This window comes from Scyliorhinus canicula, chromosome 1, assembly GCF_902713615.1.
Source record: "Scyliorhinus canicula chromosome 1, sScyCan1.1, whole genome shotgun sequence".
Taxonomy (NCBI): domain Eukaryota; kingdom Metazoa; phylum Chordata; class Chondrichthyes; order Carcharhiniformes; family Scyliorhinidae; genus Scyliorhinus; species Scyliorhinus canicula.
The window spans coordinates 310,050,761-310,072,811 of record NC_052146.1 but is presented as its reverse complement, the minus strand read 5'-3'; the positions used below and the strand labels follow the sequence as shown (position 1 = coordinate 310,072,811).

General features: G+C 52.0%; 2 protein-coding genes across 2 annotated transcripts in view; both read left to right on the top strand.

The window, feature by feature from the left end:
• Window positions 1-22,051, top strand: part of LOC119965474 (polymeric immunoglobulin receptor-like) — a 610,457-nt gene that overhangs the window by 122,033 nt on the left and 466,373 nt on the right. The window lies entirely within an intron of this gene.
• LOC119976723 overlaps window positions 1-22,051 on the top strand; it is a 277,796-nt gene that overhangs the window by 17,984 nt on the left and 237,761 nt on the right. Inside the window, exon 2 of the mRNA XM_038817454.1 lies at window positions 12,808-13,152. Coding sequence (XP_038673382.1) covers window positions 12,808-13,152 — 345 coding nt within the window. The remainder of the gene's footprint in view (window positions 1-12,807; window positions 13,153-22,051) is intronic.

The window sequence follows — 22,051 nt, the reverse complement described above, 5'->3', positions numbered from 1 at the left end:
TTTTATACCCGTGGGTTTCCGGCTTTTCCTCTCCTGTTGGATTCTCTGCTCCCTCCCATCACCAAACTCTCCACTTTGGTGCCCATCGGAGTCTGCAGTGACAGACCACTGCACCCAGGCTCACTCCCCCGTCCTATCCTATCGGGGCAGCACGGTAGCATGGTGGTTAGCATAAATGCTTCACAGCTCCAGGGTCCCAGGTTCGATTCCTGGCTGGGTCACTGTCTGCGCGGAGTCTGCACGTCCTCCCGTGTGTGCGTGGGTTTCCTCCGGGTGCTCCGGTTTCCTCCCACAGTCCACAGATGTGCGTGTTAGGTGGATTGGCCATGCTAAATTGCCCGTTGAGTCCTGAAAAGTAAGGTTGGGGGGCGGGGGGGGGTTGTTGGATTACGGGTATAGGGTGGATACGTGGGTTTGAGTAGGATGATCATTGCTCGGCACAACATCGAGGGCCGAAGGGCCTGTTCTGTGCTGTACTGTTCTATGTTCTATCCCCGTCCTATCCCGGTAACCCCGCACATGGCCAAGCCACCTAACCTGCACATCTCTGGAATGTGGGAGGAACCCGGAGCTCCCGGAGGAAACCCACACAGACACGGGGAGAATGTACAAACTCAAAACCGTCAACTGAGGCCGGAATTGAACCCGGGTCCCTGGCAGATTGAGGCAGCAGTGCTCACCACTGTGCCACCCAACACCTTCCTGAGAGATCCACTGACTCACTCACTCCCTGAGCTGTATTCCCCTCGATTTGCCTCACCTGGGACCCCCACTGGCTCCGTGCCCTTTACCAATATTAAAACTGTCAGTTGGAGGGACAGGGTTTGGTTCCCTCAGATTTATTTCCAGTCTCTCTCAGTTACCCCCACTCCTATGCCCACCGTGTTGCAGTGGCAGCTGGTAAAGGTCCCAGTCCCTGAGGAATGGAGGGATAGAGACGCCATTCCTCCCAATCTGACCCCCGTGACCCTAACCTGTGGAGAGGCCTCAGTTTTCACAAACCCAATAGGCTGTGGTTCTGTTGATCCGTGGGGTGGTCCTGTCCCTTTAAATGTCTGACTGTCTGCTCGAATGTTGCAGACACTTCCCATTCTAATTCCCAAACCTGCTTCCCATTGTGAGAAACACTCTCCCACTATTGGTTCAGTAAAGATAGCTCCAATCTCCATGGACTGCAGCAGTTCAAGAAGGCAGCTCACCACCGCCTCCTTCAGGGCAATTAGGGATGGGTAATAAAAGCTGGCCTAGCCAGCGACACCCACATCCCAGGAATTCATTTAGACACTAACTGGGAGAGGTCAGTGTGTTTGAGAGAGCTGTTCCACAGTGTGAGAACAATATTGCATTTCACAATTATATCAACACATCTGTACTGCTGAGATCAGCACAGAGTAACCCCCAGGATAGAAATCATTAACAAACTAACACAACTAGATCAGTCTCAGAAGCTGTTTCCTCTCTTTAACACAGAACTTCTACTGCCTGGACTGTCCCTTTAAATACTCACAGCAAACTTTCAGCTCAGAATTTAACTCACTGATTTTGTTTTTCTCTGAAAGGTGCGACTGATCCAGTCCTTATCCAGTCTCCGAGTGTGGGACATGTCACAGAGGGTCAGACTGCACGGTTACAGTGCTCCATGCAGAACGCCACAGTGAGATACAGAAATGTTCACTGGGACCGGGAGCGGCCAGGGGAACAGACGGAGTGGATTTTACTGTATAGTACACAGAATGACGTAGACCGGTCTCCAGGTTTCTCTGAGCGTTTCCTGCCTTCCAGACACATCGACTCCAACAGCTTCATCCTGACAATCAGCAACGTGCAGCCCAGTGACACTGCCGTCTATTACTGCTCAGTGTGGAGAGAGATCTATGGGAATGGAAGCCGGCTGATTGTAACCAGTAAGTAGAGTTTTCATTCCAATTACCCACAGCAATAAACTCTTCCAGATGAGTGAATTGGAGATGAGTTTGTGATGATGAAGAGCTAGGAGGTGATGTAAAGTGATCTTACTGATGGGTTCACTGTGGGGAAGAAGCTGAGCTCAGCTTCAGCAATTCCCCAAAGTTCCACATCTCTGGCTTTATCCTGAGGGAGCTGAGAAGCGCGGCCTTTTTTCCCGCGCGAGAGCGGGAGGGGGAGGTGGAGGGTCTGCTGATGGGTATGGGGGAGGAGTAGTAGCCCCACGTAGGGAGGGGTCGGAGGTGTGGCGGGAGCCGCCGGGGTCAGCAGAACTTAGCAGGCTCACGGGAGAGCTATAGAAGGAGTAACGCGGTTGGGAGGGGTCCAAGCCTGGGGGGGTGGGGGGGGGGGGGGTGGGGGGGAAAGAGTGGGGGGGTGAATGGGCGGGTACCGGGTTGCTGCTGAAATGGCCAGGAAGGAGCTGGGGTATGCGGGGGGGGCGGGTGGGGGTTTGCCGCAGTGGGGAACGGGCCGAGCGGGGGCCACTGGCCTGGGGCGGGCAGGGGATGGGTTATGGCTAGTCGGCAGGGGAGGGGGGCAGGGAGCCCTCTGATCCGGCTGATAACTTGGAATGTGAGGGGACTGAATGGGCCGGTCAAACGGGCCCGGTTGTTTACGTACTTGAAGGGGCTGAAGGCAGACGTGGCTATGCTCCAGGAGATGCACCTGAAGGTGGCGGACCAGGTTAGACTGAGGAAGGACTGGGTAGGCCAAGCGTTTCATTCGGGGCTGGATGCAAAAAATCGGGGGGTGGCGATTCTGGTGGGAAAAAGGGTGTCGTTTGAGGCGTCAAAGGTGGTGGCTGACAGTGGCGGGAGGTATGTGATAGTGAGCGGCAAGCTGCAGGGGGAGCGGGTGGTGCTGGTGAATGTCTATGCCCCAAATTGGGACGATGCGGGTTTTATGCGGCGCATGTTGGGCCGCATTCCGGATCTGGAGACGGGGGGCCTGATATTGGGTGGGGGGGACTTTAATACAGTGCTGGATCCCCCATTGGATCGACCCATTTCCAGGACGGGCAGGAGGCCTGCGGCGGCTAATGTGTTGAGGGCGTTTATGGACCAGATGGGAGGGGTGGATCCTTGGAGGTTCGCGAGGCCGAGGGCCAGGGAGTATTCATTATTCTCCCACGTGAATGAAGCCTATTCCCAGATAGACTTTTTTGTTCTGAGCAGGGGGCTGATTTCGAGGGTGGAGGATGTCGAGTATTTGGCCATAGTCATTTCGGATCATGCCCCGTACTGGGTGGACCTTGAGCTGGGGGAGGAGAGGGACCAGCACCCGCTCTGGCGCCTGGAGGTAGGGCTGCTGGCGGTTGAGAAGGTGGATGGGCGGGTTCGGGGGTGTATCAAGAGGTACTTTGAGGCCAATGATAACGGGGAGGTCCGGGTGGGGACGGTTTGGGAGGCATTGAAGGCGGTGATTAGAGGGGAGTTGATTTCCATCCGAGCCCATAGGGAGAGGGGAGAGCAAAGAGAGAGGGAGAGGTTGGTGGGGGAGATGGTGAGGGTGGACAGGAGATACGCGGAGGCTCCGGAGGAGGGATTGCTGTGAGAGCGGCGTAATCTTCAGGCCAAGTTCGACTTGCTGACCACCAGAAAGGCGGAAGCTCAGTGGAGGAAGGCACAGGGAGTGGTGTACAAATATGGGGGGAAGGCGAGTAGGATGCTGGCGCATCAGCTCCGTAAGCGGGACGCAGCCAGGGAGATTGGTGGAGTGACGGATAGGGGAGGAAATGTGGTAGGAAAGGGGGGTGGACATTAATGGGTCTTCAGGGACTTTTATGGGGAATTATACCGGTCCGAGCCCCCGGTGGAGGTGGGGGGGAATGGGGCGCTTTTTGGACCGGCTGAGATTTTCGAAGGTGGAGGAGGGGCAGGTGGAGGGGCTGGGGGAGCAGATTGAGCTGGAGGAGCTGGTCAAAGGGATAGGGAGCATGCAGTCGGGGAAGGCGCCGGAGCCGGATGGGTTCCCGTCGAATTTTACAAAATGTACGCAGACCTGCTGGGCCCCCTGTTGGTTAGGACCTTTAACGAGGCAAGGGAGGGGGGGGGGGGGCTTTGCCCCCGACTATGTCACGGGCGCTGATTTCCTTGATCATTAAACGGGACAAGGACCCCCTGCAGTGTGGATCATATAGGCCGATCTCGCTGTTATATGTGGATGCCAAGCTGTTGGCGAAGATCTTGGCCACAAGGGTAGAGGACTGTGTGCCGGGGGTCATTCATGAGGATCAGACGGGGTTTGTGAAGGGAAGGCAGCTGAACACCAATATACGTAGGCTTCTGAATGTTATAATGATGCCGGCGGCAGAAGGGGAGGCGGAGATAGTGGGAGCATTAGACGCGGAGAAGACCTTTGATAGGGTTGAGTGGGGGTACTTGTGGGAGATGCTGGAAAGGTTTGGGTTCGGGGAGGGGTTTGTCAGTTGGGTGAGGCTGCTATATGAGGCCCCGATGGCGAGCGTAGCCACGAATAGGAGGAGATTGGAGTACTTTCGGTTGTACCGGGGGATGAGACAGGGGTGTCCCCTGTCCCCCTTGCTCTTTGCGTTGGCAATTGAGCCCCTGGCCATGGCATTGAGCGAGTCGAGGAATTGGAGGGGTCTGGTCGGGGTGGGGAGGAGCACCGAGTGTCACTATACGCAGATGACTTGTTGCTACATGTGGCGACCCAGTGGGGGGAATGCCAGAGGTGATGAAGATTCTTAGGGAATTTGGGGGCTTTTCAGGGTACATGCTCAACCTGGGTAAGAGTGAGCTGTTCGTCGTGCACCTGGGGCATCAAGAGGAGGGGATTGGTAGGCTCCCACTGAAAAGGGCAGGGAGGAACTTTAGGTACCTGGGAGTCCAGGTGGCTAGGAGCTGGGGGGGCCCTACACAAACTTAACCTCACTAGGCTGGTGGAGCAAATGGAGATGGAGTTTAAAAGATGGGACATGTTGCCACTGTCGCTGGCGGGCAGGGTGCAGTCAGTCAAGGTGACGGTGCTCCCAAGGTTTTTGTTCCTGTTCCAGTGCCTCCCCATCCTTATCCCGAAGGCCTTTTTTAGGAGGGTCAACAGGAGTATTACGGGTTTTGTATGGGAGCATGGGACTCAGAGGGTGAGAAGGGTGTTTTTGGAGCGGGGCAGGGATAGGAGGTGGGGGGCTGGCGCTGCCCAACCTATGTGGGTACTCTTGGGCTGCCAAGTGGGTAATGGACGGGGAAGGGGCAGCATGGAAGAGGATGGAGATGGCGTCCTGTGTGGACACAAGCCTGGAGGCGCTGGTAACGGCACCGTTGCCGCTCCCTCCAATGAGGTATACCACGAGCCTGGTGGTGGCGGCTACCCTCAAAATTTGGGGGCAATGGAAACGGCATGGGGGGAGGTGGGGGCCTCGATGGAGTCCCCGATATGGGGGAACCACCGGTTTGTACCAGGGAGCATCGATGGCGGGTTTCTCGGCTGGCACCGGGTAGGTATTAGGAGGTTGAGGGACCTGGAGGGCTGGATCAATGATATGGCGGGATTCATCAAACTGGAGAGGGTGAAATTTCCCCGAGGGGATCAGTACAGGGTTTTTTTAGGCGGTGGCAGCCCTTCCTTGACTTCCTGGCAGAACGGAAGGAAAACAGGCCGGCAGCAGCAGCAACCCGAGGCGGAGGGGGGGGGGGGGGGGGGGGGGGGGGTGTGGGGGGAGGGGGAGGAAGGGAGGATGGAGGGAGTGGGGGGAGGGGAGGAGGGAGGGGAGGGAGGGGGAGGGGAGAGGGAAGGGGAGGAAGGGGGTGAGGGGAGGAAGGGGGGGAGGGTGGGGAGGGAGGGGGAGGGAGGTGGAGGGAGGGGGAGGGAGGGGGAGGGTTGGTTTCGGGGGAGGGGAGAAATGTCTACATGTGTTTATTGAATATGCTGGGTGCTTACCTATTTCTTCTTTTTGTAGTTGCTGGGGGGGGGTTGGTTTTGGGGGTTATTGGGTTTTTTTCTCTTTTTCTTTGTTAATACCGTTTTCTTGTTGTTGTTTTCTGTTTTTGATATTTTTTGAAAATCTCAATAAAAATTTTTTTAAAAAAATGGATGGTTTGATTGTGGAGACAAAGAAATGGCTCGGTTGCTGAGAATGTGTGTGTGAAATGAGCATGGATTGTGTGGGGAGGATACTTCACATCAGGAGTGATGACTCTGACCAATAGGGATCCCCAGATATCTCAGCCTGGTCAATACTCTTCAGGATTCTGCCATTTACTCTTTATTTCTCAACTATATCAGACCTTCCAAAATGCAATACCTCACATTGATCTGGATTACACTCCATCTGCCATCTCTCTGTCCAAGTCTCCAAACGATCTCCATCCTTCTGTATCCTCTGACAATCCTCATCAATATTCGCAATTCCACCAACCTTTGTGTCGTCCGCAAACTTACTAATCAGATCAGTTACATTTTCCTCCAAATCATTTCTGTATACTCCAAACAGCAAATGTTCCTGTGGAACTCCACAACCTTCTATTCAGAAAAACACCCTTCCACTGCTCCCCTCTGTCTTCTGTGACCGAGCCAGTTCTGTACCCATCTTGCCAGCTCACCTCTGATCCCAATTGACGTGACCTACTGTCCCAGTCTGCGATTAGGGAACTTGTCAATGGTCTTACTGAAGTCCACGTAGACAGCATCCACTGCCCTCCCTTAACCATTCAACTTCATTTATTCCTTAAAAAATATTAATCGAGTGAGTGAGACACAATCCCACCACCCCCCCCCCTCCCTTGGCGAAATCAGTCTGCGTCTCGCTGATACGTCCACTTGCTTCCAAATGGGAGTGAATCCTCTCCAATAATTCCCCTACCATTCACGAATGGTTCAACAGTCTATAATTTCCTGGATTATCTTGTTGCCCTTCTTACACAAAGGAGCAAAATTGGCTATACTCCAGTCCTCTGGGACATCACCTGTAGCCTGTGAGAATACATTGATTTCTGTCAAGGCCCCAGCAATTTCTCCGTTGCCTCCCTCAGTATTCTGGGGTAGGTCTCATTCGGTCCTGGGGACGTATCGACCGTAATGTTTTTCAAGATGCCCATCACCTCCTCCCTCCGTTTTGATCTCAATGTAACTCAGACTATCTGCACAACCTTCCCCAGTCTCATCATCCACCAAGTCATTGTCTTTGATGAATGCTGATGTACTCATTCAGGACCCCGCCCATTGACCTTTGCTCCATTCAGAGAGCATATCCGGACAAAAAGCCTTGAATCTTCCTTGAAACCTGTTTGTCAGTGACTCCTTTAAACCCTCCTGACTCCTTTTTTAAGTCCCTTCCTACTTTCCTTCTATTCCTCACTGGCTTTGTCTGTTCTCAGTCTTCTCGCCCTTACAATTGCTTCCTTCTCCGTTTGGACTGGCCTCACAATTTCCAGGGTTCCCAAAACTTGCCATCCTTATGTTTCTTCCTCACAGGAACATGCCAAAACCAATCCTGAATTCCTATTAACTGACATTTGAAATCCTCCTGCGGTATTATTATATCTGTAAGAACTGCAAGAGTTTATGAAGTGTCTCGAGTCGCCACTAGAGGGAGCTACGGTTACAACTATTTCAGGCAGTAGTGCTGAGCCTTGTGGGATTGTGTACAGGAGTTAGCTGGAGAGAGTCAGAAGTACAGATAGTGTAAGGGAGAGCAGATCCTAGTTCATATCAATAGTGAGATTAGCTGTAGATGAGTGTGTTTAAATGTTATTAATCAATTGTTTACGTGTCGAATACAAGTTAGTATTGTTAATAAATTTACAGCTTTGTTTAAGTTCAAGCTATTTTGTGGTTATTGTGAACACGACGCCAATCATCCTGAAATCAGCAACACAAAGAACATCACAGCCTCCCTCATGCCAGATGTTGATTAACCTGCAAACATCTGCCCCAAGGGGGGCACGGTAGCACATTGATTAGCACTGTTGCTAAACAGTGCCTGGGACCCAGATTTGATTCCCGGCTTGGGTCACTGTCTGTGCGGAGTCTGCACGCTCTCCCTGCGCCTACTTGAGTTTCCTCCGGGTGCTCCGGATTCCACCCACAATTCCAGAAATTTGTGCCTGTTCAATGGATTGAACATTCCGAATTCTCCCTCGGTGTACCCGAACAGGTGCAGTAGTGCCGAGATTTTTCACAGTAACTTTATAGCAGTGTGAATTTTAGCCTACTTGTGATACTAATAAAGATTATTATTATCGAGATTATTCAGTTCCTCCTAATATTGTTATAATTAGCCTTCACCCCGAGCACTAGTCTCACGTTTATCCAACAGTACCTCAAAACCCACTGAATTATGGTCACTCTTCCCGAAATTCTCCCTTCTGAAACTTTGACCACCTGAGCGGCTCATTCCCCAATACCAGGTCCGGTACGGCACATTCCTGAGTTGGACTATCTACATTTTGTTTCATGAAGCCCTCCTGGATGCTTCTTACAAACTCTGCCCCATCCAAACCCCCAACACAAAGTGAGTCCCAGTCCACAGAGGGGAGGTCCCAGTCCATATAGGGGAAATTAAAATCACGCACATAACAACCCTGTTCCTTTTACACCTTTCCAAAATCTGCCGACATATCTGCTCCTCTATCTCCCGCTGGCTGCTGGGAGGCCTGTAGTAAACCCCCAACATTGTAACTGCACCCTTCCTATTCCTGAGCTCTACCCATATTGCCTGGCTGCCCTCTGAGGGGTCCTCCCTCAGTACAGCTGTGATATGGGCTAGGGTCTGGCAGATGGAATACAATGTTGACAAATGTGAGGTTATCCATTTTGGGAGGAATAACAGCAAACGGGATTATTATTTAAACGATAAAATATTAAAGCATGCCGCTGTTCAGAGAGACTTGGGTGTGCTAGTGCATGAGTCACAGAAGGTTGGTTTATAAGTGCAACAGGTGATTAAGAAGGCAAATGGAATTTTGTCCTTCATTGCTAGAGGGATGGAGTTTAAGACTAGGGAGGTTATGTTGCAATTGTATAAGGTGTTAGTGCGGCCACACCTGGAGTATTATGTTCAGTTTTGGTCTCCTTACTTGAGAAAGACTTACTGGCACTGGAGGGTGTGCAGAGGAGATTCACTGGTTAATCCCAGAGCTGAAGGGGTTGGATTATGAGGAGAGGTTGAGTAGACTGGGACTGTACTCGTTGGAATTTAGAAGGATGAGGGGGGATCTTATAGAAACATTTAAAATTATGAAGTGAATAGATAGGATAGATGCGGGCAGGTTGTTTCCACTGGTGGGTGACAGCAGAACTAGGGGACATAGCCTCAAAATAAGGGGAAGTAGATTTAGGACTGAGTTTAGGAGGAACTTCTTCACGCAAAGGGTTGTGAATCTATGGAATTCCTTGCCCAGTGAAGCAGTTGAGGCTCCTTCATTACATGTTTTTAAGGTAAAGATAGATAGTTTTTTGAAGAATAAAGGGATTAAGGGTTATGGTTTTCGGGCCGGAAAGTGGAGCTGAGTCCACAAAAGATCAGCCATGATCTCATTGAATGGCGGAGCAGGCGCGAGGGGCCAGATGGCCTACCCCTGCTCCTAGTTCTTATGTTCTCATGTTCTTATGAATGTGGTAAACACCAACAGTAATATATTGCATGTATTACGGCACTGCCCGTGTATTACAGGTACTACGGTAAATCCCTGCCTGCTGGCCCCTCCCAGCAGGCGGTGTATAAAAGTGTATGCTCTCCTGCACTGCTCCCATCAGTATTCCACTTCTTTGCCCACTCTCCCAGCCTGTCCAAGTCCTTCTGCAGCACCCCATTTCCTCAATACTACCTGTCCCTCTACATATCTTTGTTTCATCTGCAAACTTAGCAACAGTGCCTTCAGTTCCTTCCTCCAGATCATTAATGTATATTGTGAAAAGCTGTGGTCCCAGCACCAACCCCTGAGGCACATCACTAGTCACAGGCTGCCATCCTGAAAGTGACCCTTTATCCCCCCGTCTGCCTTCTGCCAGTCAGCCAATCCTCAATCCATACCAGGATCTTACCCTTAACACCATGGGCTCTTAACTTCTTTAACAGTCTCCTATGCGGCAGCTTGTCAAAGACTTTCTGGAAATCTAAATAAATCATGTCCACTGGTTCTCCTTTGTCTAAATTCCTTGTTATCTCCTCAAAGAACTCAGACAGATTTGTCAGACATGACCTCCCCTTGATGAAGCCGTGCTGACTCAGTCCTATTTTACCATGCACTTCCAAATACTCCGCGATCTCATCTTTAATAATGGACTCTAAAATCTTACCAATGACCGAAGTCAAGCTATCAGCCTATAAATTCCCGTCTTCTGCCTCCCTCCCTTCTTAAACAGCGGTGTTACATTAGCCACTTTCCAGTTCACTGGGGCCCTCCCTGCCTCCAGTGATTCCTGAAAGATCATCAGCAATGCCTCCACAATCTCCTCAGCTATCACTTTTAGAATCCTGGGGTGTGGTCCATCCGGTGCAGGTGATATATTGACCTTCAGACCTTTCAGTTTCCCCAGAACCTTCTCCTTAGCGATGGCCACGACACTCACCTCTGCCCCCTGATACTCCTGGAGCTCTGGTATCCCACTGGTGTCTTCCACCGTGAAGATTGATGCAAAGTAACTATTCAGTTCCTCTGCCATTTCTTTGTTTCCTATTATTACTTCTTCGGCCTCATTTTTCAGTGGTCCAATCCCTTTCCATCTATCTGCACAACTAATTTATCCATTATTTCAAATGATCTGCACGTTCAGGTATAAAATCTTATCGTTAGTCCTTTCAACGTTCCTTGTTCCATCCCTACACTTTTTTACAGCGTCATTATCAAACAAAGGGTCTTGAATTCTCTGCCTATCACTTTTCTTATCTTCCTTTCTGTGGCATCTTCAGAGGTGCGATGGTCTGCTCTCTGAGGGAGTGTGTGGAGGTGTGAGCAGCGTTGTACCTCTCCTCAGCTCCAGTCTGAGGCTGATGCACCAGAGTCATCAGCCAATGTTAAAGTGGGAGGCCCTGAACCCCCAGCAACCATCGCAGCAGATGTTGTGGATCCAGTTGCTGTGGTGATGGACATTCCCACCCTGCCCCATCCCCTCCTCTCCACCCGCTCTTGCACAAACCTCCTTCCTCATTGCCCCCCTTGTCTTCCTCAGCAACCCCCTCACCACGTACCACACCTCCGGGGGAATGTAGAACAATTGGAGTGGAGGGTCCATGGGTCCCGCAGCACATTCTGCCCATAAAGACCAGCTCTGCTTGGAGCTGAAGGGCACAAACTAGTGGCCTCAGCAGAGAGGTGCTGAGTGTAACAGGAGTGACGCAGCGCTATGGGAGGCAGGATCTGTGTGTTACTCACCTCAACATCTCGAGGGAACTGAGGTCCATCTCGTTCATGTCTCTCTTTGTCAATCGGGTTTGAGGCCGACATGATTTCCCGTTGGCGTGATGCACGATAGGAAGGCCTGATGGGATATTGATGAGCTACTGTTAAATTGAGTATTCATGAGATGCAAATGAATGCGTATTGCAATCACACCACCAGGCAGCAGGATAACTGAGCCGCCATTAATCCACCTTTCGGAGAATTACAAACTTTTTTATACCCGTGGGTTTGCGGCTTTTCCTCTCCTGCTGGATTCTCTGCTCCCTCCTTTCACCAAACTCTCCACAGTTGGGATGGGAGAGGGATCATAGAATCCCTACAGTGCAGAAGGAGGCCATTCAGCCCATCGGAGTCTGCAGTGACAGAGCACTGCACCCAGGCTCACTACCCCGTCCTATCCCCGTCCTATCCCGGTAACCCCCCACATGGCCAAGCCACCTAACCTGCACATCTCTGGACTGTGGGAGGAACCCGGAGCTCCCGGAGGAAACCCACACAGACACGGGGAGAATGTACAAACTCTGCACCGTCAACTGAGGCCGGAATTGAACCCGGGTCCCTGGCGGAATGAGACAGCAGTGCTAACCACTGTGCCACCCAACACCTTCCTGAGAGATCCATTGGCTCACTCACTACCTGAGCTGTATTCCCCTCGATTTGCCTCTCCTGGGACCCCCACTGGCTCCGTGCCCTTTACCAATATTAAAACTGTCAGTTGGAGGGACAGGGTTTGGCTCCCTCAGATTTATTTCCAGTCTCTCTCAGTTACCCCCACTCCCATGCCCACCGTGTTGCAGTAGCAGCTGGTAAAGATCCCAGTCCCTGAGGAATGGAGGGATAGAGACACCATTCCTCCCAATCTGACCCCCCCCCCCCCCCCACCCCGGACCCTAACCTGTGGAGAGGCCTCAGTTTTCACAAACCCAATAGGCTGTGGTTCTGTTGATCCGTGGGGTGGTCCTGTCCCTTTAAATGTCTGACTGTCTGTTCGAATGTTGCAGACACTTCCCATTCTAATTCCCAAACCTGCTTCCTATTGTGAGAAACACTCTCCCACTATTGGTTCAGTAAAGATAGCTCCAATCTCCATGGACTGCAGCAGTTCAAGAAGGCAGCTCACCACCGCCTCCTTCAGGGCAATTAGGGATGGGTAATAAAAGCTGGCCTAGCCAGCGACACCCACATCCCAGGAATTCATTTAGACACTAACTGGGAGAGGTCAGTGTGTTTGAGAGAGCTGTTCCACAGTGTGAGAACAATATTGCATTTCACAATTATATCAACACATCTGTACTGCTGAGATCAGCACAGAGTAACCCCCAGGATAGAAATCATTAACAAACTAACACAACTAGATCAGTCTCAGAAGCTGTTTCCTCTCTTTAACACAGAACTTCTACTGCCTGGACTGTCCCTTTAAATACTCACAGCAAACTTTCAGCTCAGAATTTAACTCACTGATTTTGTTTTTCTCTGAAAGGTGCGACTGATCCAGTCCTTATCCAGTCTCCGAGTGTGGAACATGTCACAGAGGGTCAGACTGCACGGTTACAGTGCACCATGCAGAACGCCACAGTGAGATACAGAAATGTTTATTGGTACCGGGAGCGGCCAGGGGAACAGAGGGAGGGGATTTTAGATCATGATGCACGGAATAACATATACCGGTATCCAGGTTTGTCTGAGCGTTTCCTGCCTTCCAGACACATCGACTCCAACAGCTTCATCCTGACAATCAGCAACGTGCAGCCCAGTGACACTGCCGTCTATTACTGCTCAGTGTGGGGAAGGATCTATGGGAATGGAAGCCGGCTGAATGTAACCAGTAAGTAGAGTTTTCATTCCAATTACCCACAGCAATAACCTCTTCCAGATGAGTGAATTGGAGATGAGTTTGTGATGATGAAGAGCTAGGAGGTGATGTAAAGTGATCTTACTGATGGGTTCACTGTGGGGAAGAAGCTGAGCTCAGCTTCAGCAATTCCCCAAAGTTCCACATCTCTGGCTTTATCCTGAGGGGGTGTCTGGGGAGGTTAGTGCCGTCTGGCTGTTTACTGAGCTGCACAGAAACTTTGTCTTAGCCGAGTCCGAATGTTGGACAGACATTTGGAGAGAGTGGGAAGAACATTGGGATCAATGGAGGAGGTGGAGAGACTGATCTGAGTGATGGTGAAGATGGGAATGTTGACCAGGTTTCTGAGGGTGAAATGAGGATGAGGAGGGAGCCAGGGATGGTGCCCTGGGGACACAGCAGAGACGATCATTCAGACACTGGAGGAGAAATCCTTTGGTGCTGATATAATGTGGATGATGTGAGCAGCAGGAGTGGGACCGTGAGAGCGCAGTGCCAGGGGCTGGAATGTGGATCAGAGACTTTTAAACAGGAACCTGTGCTCAGTGGTGTTAAACAGAGTGGAGAGGTGAAAGATTCTGAGGAGGGATAGACAGTGGCCATCACATTCACACAGATATCAGTTATGATGTTGATCAGTGGAGTGCCAGTGTTGTGGGTGAGAGTGAAGACTGATTGCAGGATCAGGAGCTGGCAGTGGGCAGGAGGTGGCTCCCAATTGCCAGCAGCAAGAGTCAGTCGAATGGATGGTTTGATTGTGGAGACAAAGAAATGGCTCAGTTGCTGAGAATGTGTGTGTGGAATGAGCATGGATTGTGTGGGGAGGATACTTCACATCAGGAGTGATGACTCTGACCAATAGGGATCCCCAGATCCCTCAGCCTGTCAATACTCTTCAGGATTCTGCCATTTACTCTTTATTTCTCAACTATATCAGACCTTCCAAAATGCATTACCTCACATTTATCTGGATTAAACTCCATCTGCCATCTCTCTGTCCAGGTCTCCAAACGATCTCCATCCTGCTGTATCCTCTGAGAACCGTCATCGATATTCGCAATTCCTCCGACCTTTGTGTCGTCTGCAAACTTACTAATCAGACCAGTTACATTTTCCTCCAAATCATTTCTATGTACTCCAAACAGCAAATAACCTTCTATTCTGAAAAACACCCTTCCACTGCTCCCCTCTGTCTTCTGTGACCGAGCCAGTTCTGTACCCATCTTGCCAGCTCACCTCTGATCCCACGTGACGTGACCTACTGTCCCAGTCTGCGATGAGGGAACTTGTCAATGGTCTTACTGAAGTCCATGTAGACAGCTTCCACTGCCCTCCCTTAACCAATCATCTTCATTTATTCCTTAAAAAATCTGAATCAATTTAGTGAGTCACAATCCCACCCCCCCCCCACCCCCTCCCTTGGCGAAACCATTCTGCCTCTCACTGATACGTCCACTTGCTTCCAAATGGGAGTGAATCCTCTCCAATTATTCCCCTACCATTCACGTATGGTTCAACGGACTGTAATTTCCTCGATTATCTTGTTGCCCTTTTTAAACAAAGGAGCAATATTGGCTATTATCCATTCTCCTGGGACATCACCTGTAGCCTGTGAGAATACATTGATTTCTGTCAAGGCCCCAGCAATTTCTCCGTTGCCTCCATCAGCAACCCCCTCACCACACACAACACCTCCGGGGGAACATAGAACAATTGGAGTGGAGGGTCCATGGGTCCCGCAGCACATTCTGCCCATAAAGACCAGCTCTGCTTGGAGCTGAAGGGCACAAACTAGTGGCCTCAGCAGAGAGGTGCTGAGTGTAACAGGAGTGACGCAGCGCTATGGGAGGCAGGATCTGTGTGTTACTCACCTCAACATCTCGAGGGAACTGAGGTCCATCTCGTTCATGTCTCTCTTTGTCAATCGGGTTTGAGGCCGACATGATTTCCCGCTGGCGTGATGCACGATAGGAAGGCCTGATGGGATATTGACGAGCTGCTGTTAAATTGAGTATTCATGAGATGCAAATGAATGCGTATTGCAATCACACCAACAGGCAGCAGGATAACTGAGCCGCCATTAATCCGCCTTTCGGAGAATTACAAACTTTTTATACCCGTGTGTTTCCGGCTTTTCCTCTCCTGCTGGATTCTCTGCTCCCTCACATCACCAAACTCTCCACAGTTGGGATGGGAGAGGGATCATAGAATCCCTACAGTGCAGAAGGAGGCCATTCAGCCCATCGGGGTCTGCAGTGACAGAGCACTGCACCCAGGCTCACTACCCCGTCCTATCCCCGTCCTACCCCGGTAACCCCCACATGGCCAAGCCACCTAACCTACACATCTCTGGGCTGTGGGAGGAACCCGGAGCTCCCGGAGGAAACCCACACAGACACGGGGAGAATGTACAAACTCTGCACCGTCACCTGAGGCCGGGATTGAACCCGGGTCCCTGGCGGAGTGAGGCAGCAGTGCTAACCACTGTGCCACCCAACACCTTCCTGAGAGATCCATTGGTTCACTCACTACCTGAGCTTTTTCCCTCTCGATTTGCCTCTCCTGGGACTCCCGCTGGCTCCGTGCCCTTTACCAATATTAAAAATGTCAGTTGGAGGGACAGGGTTTGGCTCCCTCAGATTTATTTCCAGTCTCTCTCAGTTACCCCCACTCCCATGCCCACCGTGTTGCAGTAGCAGCTGGTAAAGATCCCAGTCCCTGAGGAATGGGGGGATAGAGATGCCATTCCTCCCAATCTGACCCCCCCAGACCCTAACCTGTGGAGAGGCCTCAGTTTTCACAAACCCAATAGGCTCTGGTTCTGTTGATCCGTGGGGTGGTCCTGTCCCTTTAAATGTCTGGCCCCAGCAATTTCTCCGTTGCCTCCCTCAGTATTCTGGGGTAGGTCTCATTCGGTCCTGGGGACGTATCGACCGTAATGTTTTTCAAGATGCCCATCACCTCCTCCCTCCGTTTTGATCTCAATGTGACTCTGACTATCTGCACAACCTTCCCCAGTCTCATCATCCACCAAGTCATTGTCTTTGATGAATGCTGATGTACTCATTCAGGACCCCGCCCATTGACCTTTGCTCCATGCAGAGAGCATATCCGGACAAAAAGCCCTGAATCTTCCTTGAAACCTGTTTGTCAGTGACTCCTTTAAACCCTCCTGACTCCTTTTTTAAGTTCCTTCCTACTTTCCTTCTATTCCTCACTGGCTTTGTCTGTTCCCAGTCTTCTCACCCTTACAATTGCTTCCTTCTCCGTTTGGACTGGCCTCACAATTTCCAGGGTTCCCAAAACTTGCCATCCGTATGTTTCTTCCTCACAGGAACATGCCGAAACCAATCCTGAATTCCTATTAACTGACATTTGAAATCCTCCTGTGGTATTATCATATCTGTAAGAACTGCAAGAGTTTATGAAGTGTCTCGAGTCGCCACTAGAGGGAGCTACGGTTACAACTATTTCAGGCAGTAGTGCTGAGCCTTGTGGGAGTGTGTACAGGAGTTAGCTAGAGAGAGTCAGAAGTACAGATAGTGTAAGGGAGAGCAGATCCTAGTCATATCAATAGTGAGATTAGCTGTAGATGAGTGTGTTTAAATGTTATTAATCAATTGTTTACGTGTCGAATACAAGTTAGTATTGTGAATAAATTTACAGCTTTGTTTAAGTTCAAGCTATTTTGTGGTTATAGTGAACAATACGCCAACCATCCTGAAATCAGCAACACAAAGAACACCACAGCCTCCCTCATGCCAGATGTTGATTAACCCACAAACATCTGCCCCAAGGGGGGCACAGTAGCACAGTGATTAGCACTGTTGCATAACAGTGCCTGGGACCCAGATTTGATTCCCGGCTTGGGTCACTATCTGTGCGGAGTCTGCACGCTCTCCCTGCGCCTACTTGGGTTTCCTCCGGGTGCTCCGGATTCCTCCCACAATTCCAGAAATACGTGCCTCAGAATTCTCCCTCGGTTTACCCGAGCATGTGCCGTAGTGGCGAGGATTTTCACAGTAACTTAATAGCTGTGTGAATTTTAGCCTCCTTGTGACACTAATAAAGGTTATTATTATCTATATTTTTCAGTACCTCCTAATATTGTTATAATTAGCCTTCACTCTGAGCACTAGTCTCACGTTTATCCAACAGTACCTCAAAACCCACTGAATTATGGGGCTGGATTCTCCCCTACCCGGCGTGACGGAGGGTCCGGAGTAGGGGAGTGGCGCCAACCACTCAGGGGTCGGGCCTCCCCAAAGGTGGGGAATTCTCCCCACCTTTGGGAGCCAGCCCCACGCCAGAGCTGTTGCCACCAGAAGACCGGCGCAAAAACCGGCTCCCCGGCAGCGGGGCTGGCCGAAAGGCTTTCGCCGGTCCGCGCATGCGCCGGCAGTGATGTCAGCGGCAGCTGGCCGCTGACATCACTGCCGGCGCATGCGCGATGTGGAGTTCTCTTCCGCTTCCGCCATGGCGGAGGCCGTGGCGGCCGCGGAAGAAACTAGTGCACCCAGGGCACTGGCCCGGAGTCTGAGCGGGGGGCCCCGATCGCGGGCCAGGCCACCGAGGGGGCACCCCCCGGGGTTCGATCGCCCCCCGTCCCCCCCCCCCCAGGACCCCGGGGGCCTGCTCGCGCCGCTGATCCCGCCCGCGCCGCTGATCCCGCCGTTCCAGAGGTGGTTTAAACCTCGGCGGCGGGAGAGGCCTCCCAGTTGCGGGACTTCGGCCCAAGCGGGCCGGAGAATCACCGCAGGGGCCTCTCCGATCGAAGTGGCGAGATTCCTGCCCCCGCCACTTCCCGGGTGGCGGAGAATCTCTGCCTCGGCGGGGGCGGGATTTTAGGTGCCCCAGGCGATTCTCCGACCCTGCTGGGGGTCGGGGAATTTTGCCCATGGTCACTCTTCCTGAAATGCTCCCTCCTGAAACTTTGACCACCTGAGCGGCTCATTCCCCAATACCAGGTCCGGTACGGCACATTCCTGAGTTGGACTATCTACATTTTGTTTCATGAAGCCCTCCTGGATGCTTCTTACAAACTCTGCCCCATCCAAACCCCTCGCACAAAGTGAGTCCCAGTCCACAGAGGGGAGGTCCCAGTCCATATAGGGGAAGTTAAAATCACGCACATAACAACCCTGTTGCTTTTACACCTTTCCAAAATCTGCCAACATATCTGCCCCTCTATCTCCCGCTGGCTGCTGGGAGGCCTGTAGTAAACCCCCAACATTGTAACTGCACCCTTCCTATTCCTGAGCTCTACCCATATTGCCGCACTGTATGAGCCTCTGAGGGGTCCTCCCGCAGTACAGCTGTGATATTCTCAGTAGTGCGATTCCCAGCCCTTTTCCATCCCCATCCATCTGGTCTGGAATATCAGTGAGGGCCGTGGCTGAGAGCCTCGGCAGTATGTCCCAGACACAGGTGGCCCTTTTCCAGGTGCTGTGGACCATGTCCCAGTCTCAGGTGGGCATTGCTGAGGCACTCCAGGGCATGTTCAATTCACAGAGGCAGGTGGGCATTGCTGAGGCATTGCAGAGAATGGCCCGCTCACAGAGGGGCATTGCTGAGGGCATCAACGCCATGGTGCACACAGTGGGGAGCTGCCAGGTCTGGCAGAGCCAGAGGACGCAGGGGCATCCGGAGCTCAATCCAGCTGCCCCTCTGTCCTGAGGTGAAGCGGGCGAGGATTAGGGTTTCCCTGGTCCTTTCGGGCATGCTGGACCCTCACCACCACCGACTGTGCTCCATCTCGTGTGGGTCCTCCCCGGGCTCGTTCTCCAGCCCCTCCTGTTCCAGCGCCTCCTCTTCAGAGGTGGCCGTATGATACGTCTCTACCTCCAGCACGTCAACCCGCTTCTGTGCCAGGATGTGGAGGGCACAGCAGACCACCCCAAAGCAGACAACTCTCCGGGGCGTGTACTGCAGGGCACCACCAGAGCGGCCGATGAATGGGAACTGCATTTTCAGCAGTCCGATGCCCCGCTCAATGACAGCCCGGGCGGCCACATGGGCCTCGTTATATCGGGTCTCTGCCTCGGTCTCCGGCCTCCGCACTGGCGGCATTAGCCAGGCCCTCAGCGGCTACCCCTTATCCCCCAACGGCCAGCCCTTCACCCTGGGGTGTCCTTCGAAGATGTCGGGGATCTCTGACTGTCCCAGGATGCAGCTGCCGTGCACACTCCCGGGGAAGTGTGCACACACGAGCACGATCTCCATGTGGTGGTCACACACAAGTTGGAGGTTCAGGGAGTGGAATCCCTTTCTGTTGATGAAGGGAACTCCGTGATGCCCCGGTGCGAGCCAGTCGCCATGCGTGTGATCTATTACCCCCTGGATCTGGAGTATCCCGGCCATAGCGGAGAATCCTACCTCCCGGGCATCCTGTTGGGCCTCGTCCAGGTTGAAGTTTATATAGTTAGCTGCGCGGGAAAACCGGACATTCGTGAATTCACAGGTTCACTTGCGGGCTGTCGGTTGGGAAATGCCTCACAGGTCCCCGCTTGAACCCTGGAACGATCCTGAGGTCGGCTGCGGTGACCTTGACAGGAACCAGGAGCAGGTATCCTCCTCCTCCACATGATGCCATGTCCGCGGGGCGCCAAAGGCCGTTCGCGTCAGTCAGCGGGGCGCCAACCACTCCGGCGCAGGCCTAGCCCCTAAAGGTGCGGAGAATTCCGTAGTGGTTCTCGCCACTCCGGTACACCGGGACCCCCGCCCCGCCAGGTAGGGGAGAATCCCGGCCATCGAGAGGGTTTTAACACATGATATAAAGAACAACACACAACGGAGTCCGGGTTTCACTGAGCGTTTCCATCCTTCCCGAGACACGGCCAATAAAACCTTCATCCTGACAATCAGCAACGTGCAGCCCAGTGACACTGCCGTCTATTACTGCTCAGTGTGGGGAGATATCAGTGGGAATGGATCACAGCTGAATGTAACCAATAAGTACAGTTTCCATAACAATATCCTGAAGTAATCACCACTTACTCATGACTGTATCGGAGGTATGTAAATGATAAATATCACAATCCCCGATGGTAAAGAGAACACATTAGAAAATCGACTGTGTGAACTCATGTGGTCTTACTCACAGAGAGATTCTGTCTTCCATATCTTAAATACATTGATGTTTCTCTGTTTCTCTCCATCTCTTTGTTTCTATCTTTCTCCCTCTCCTTTGTTTACTCAGGTTTTTATCAATGTGGTGCCTCGAGCTGTTTGTTTCATATTCATATTTGGTGGGCATTATTGGCAATGTGCCATCCCTAATTGCCCTGGAGAAGGTGGTGCTGAGCTGACTTCTCGAACTGCTGCAGGCCTAATGGTGTAGGTACACCCACAGTGCTGTTAGGGAGGGACTTCCAAGATTTTGACAGCGACAGTTATTTGTTGCAAATTATGTATTCATCCTTCAACCCCATATTCTCCTCCAACCCCATATCCTCCACATCCTCACCCCTCGCTATCTCTGTAACCTCCTCCAGCCCCACGTCCTCACCCCTCCCTGCCTTTATAACCTCTCCCAGCCCCAAATCCTCCATGTCCTCACCCCTCCCCATCTCTGTAATCTCCTCCAGCCCCACGTCCTCCATGTCCTCACCCCTCCTTATCTCTGTCATCTCCTCCAACCCCACATAGATTTTTTTTCATAGAATTTACAGTACAGAAGGAGACCATTTGGCCCATCGGGTCTGCACCGGCTCTTGGAAAGAGCACCCTACCCATGCTCACATCTCCACCCTATCCCTATAACCCAGTAACCCCACCCACAACTAAGGGCAATTTTGGACACTAAGGGCAATTTAGCATGGCCAATCCACGTAACCTGCACATCTTTGGACTGTGGGAGGAAAACGGAGCACCCGGAGGAAACCCACGCACACACGGGGAAAACGTGCAGACTCCGCACAGACAGTGACCCAGCGGGGAATCAAACCTGGGACCCTGAGGCTGTGAAGCAATTGTGCTAACTACTATGCTACCATGCTGCCCACCTCCTCCATATCCCCACCCCTCCCTATCTCTGTAACCTCCCTCAGCCCCACATAGTGCACTCCTCACCCCTCCCTATCTCTGTAACTCCTCCAGCCCCACATCCTCCACGTCGTCATCCCTCCCTATCTCTGTAATCTCCTCCAGCCCCACATCCTCCACATCGTCATCCCTCCCTATCTCTGTATCCTCCCTCAGCCCCACATAGTCCACTCCTCACCCCTCCCTATCTCTGTAACTCCTCCAGCCCCACATCCTCCACGTCGTCATCCCTCCCTATCTCTGTAATCTCCTCCAGCCCCACATCCTCCACGTCGTCATCCCTCCCTATCTCTGTAACCTCCCTCAGCCCCACATAGTCCACTCCTCACCCCTCCCTATCTCTGTAATCTCCTCCAGCCCCACATCCTCCATGTCCTCACCCCTCCCTATCTCTGTAACCTCCCTCAGCCCCACATCCTCCATGTCCCCACCCATCCCTATCTCTGTAATCTCCACCAGCCCCACATCCTACACGTCCTAACTCCTCCCTATCTCTGCAATCTCCCCCAACCCCATAACCCTCTGATCTCTGAGCTGCTGCCATTCTGATCACTTGCCCCATTCCCAATATTAATCGCTCCAACATTGGCAGTCGTGCCCTCAGCTGCCTGGATCCTAAAGTTCTGGAATTGCTTCCCGAAACCTCTCCCCCTCTCGTTCCTCCTTTAACATTCCCCTTGAAACCCATTCCTTTGACCATCTCCCCCTGTTGCTCCATATCTTGCTGTGTATCAGGATTGTGAATCCCCTCGGGATAGGTTATTGTGTCCCAGATCCTCTTTAAATGCAAGTTCTATTTGTTTCCTTTGGGCTGAAACATGTGATTTCC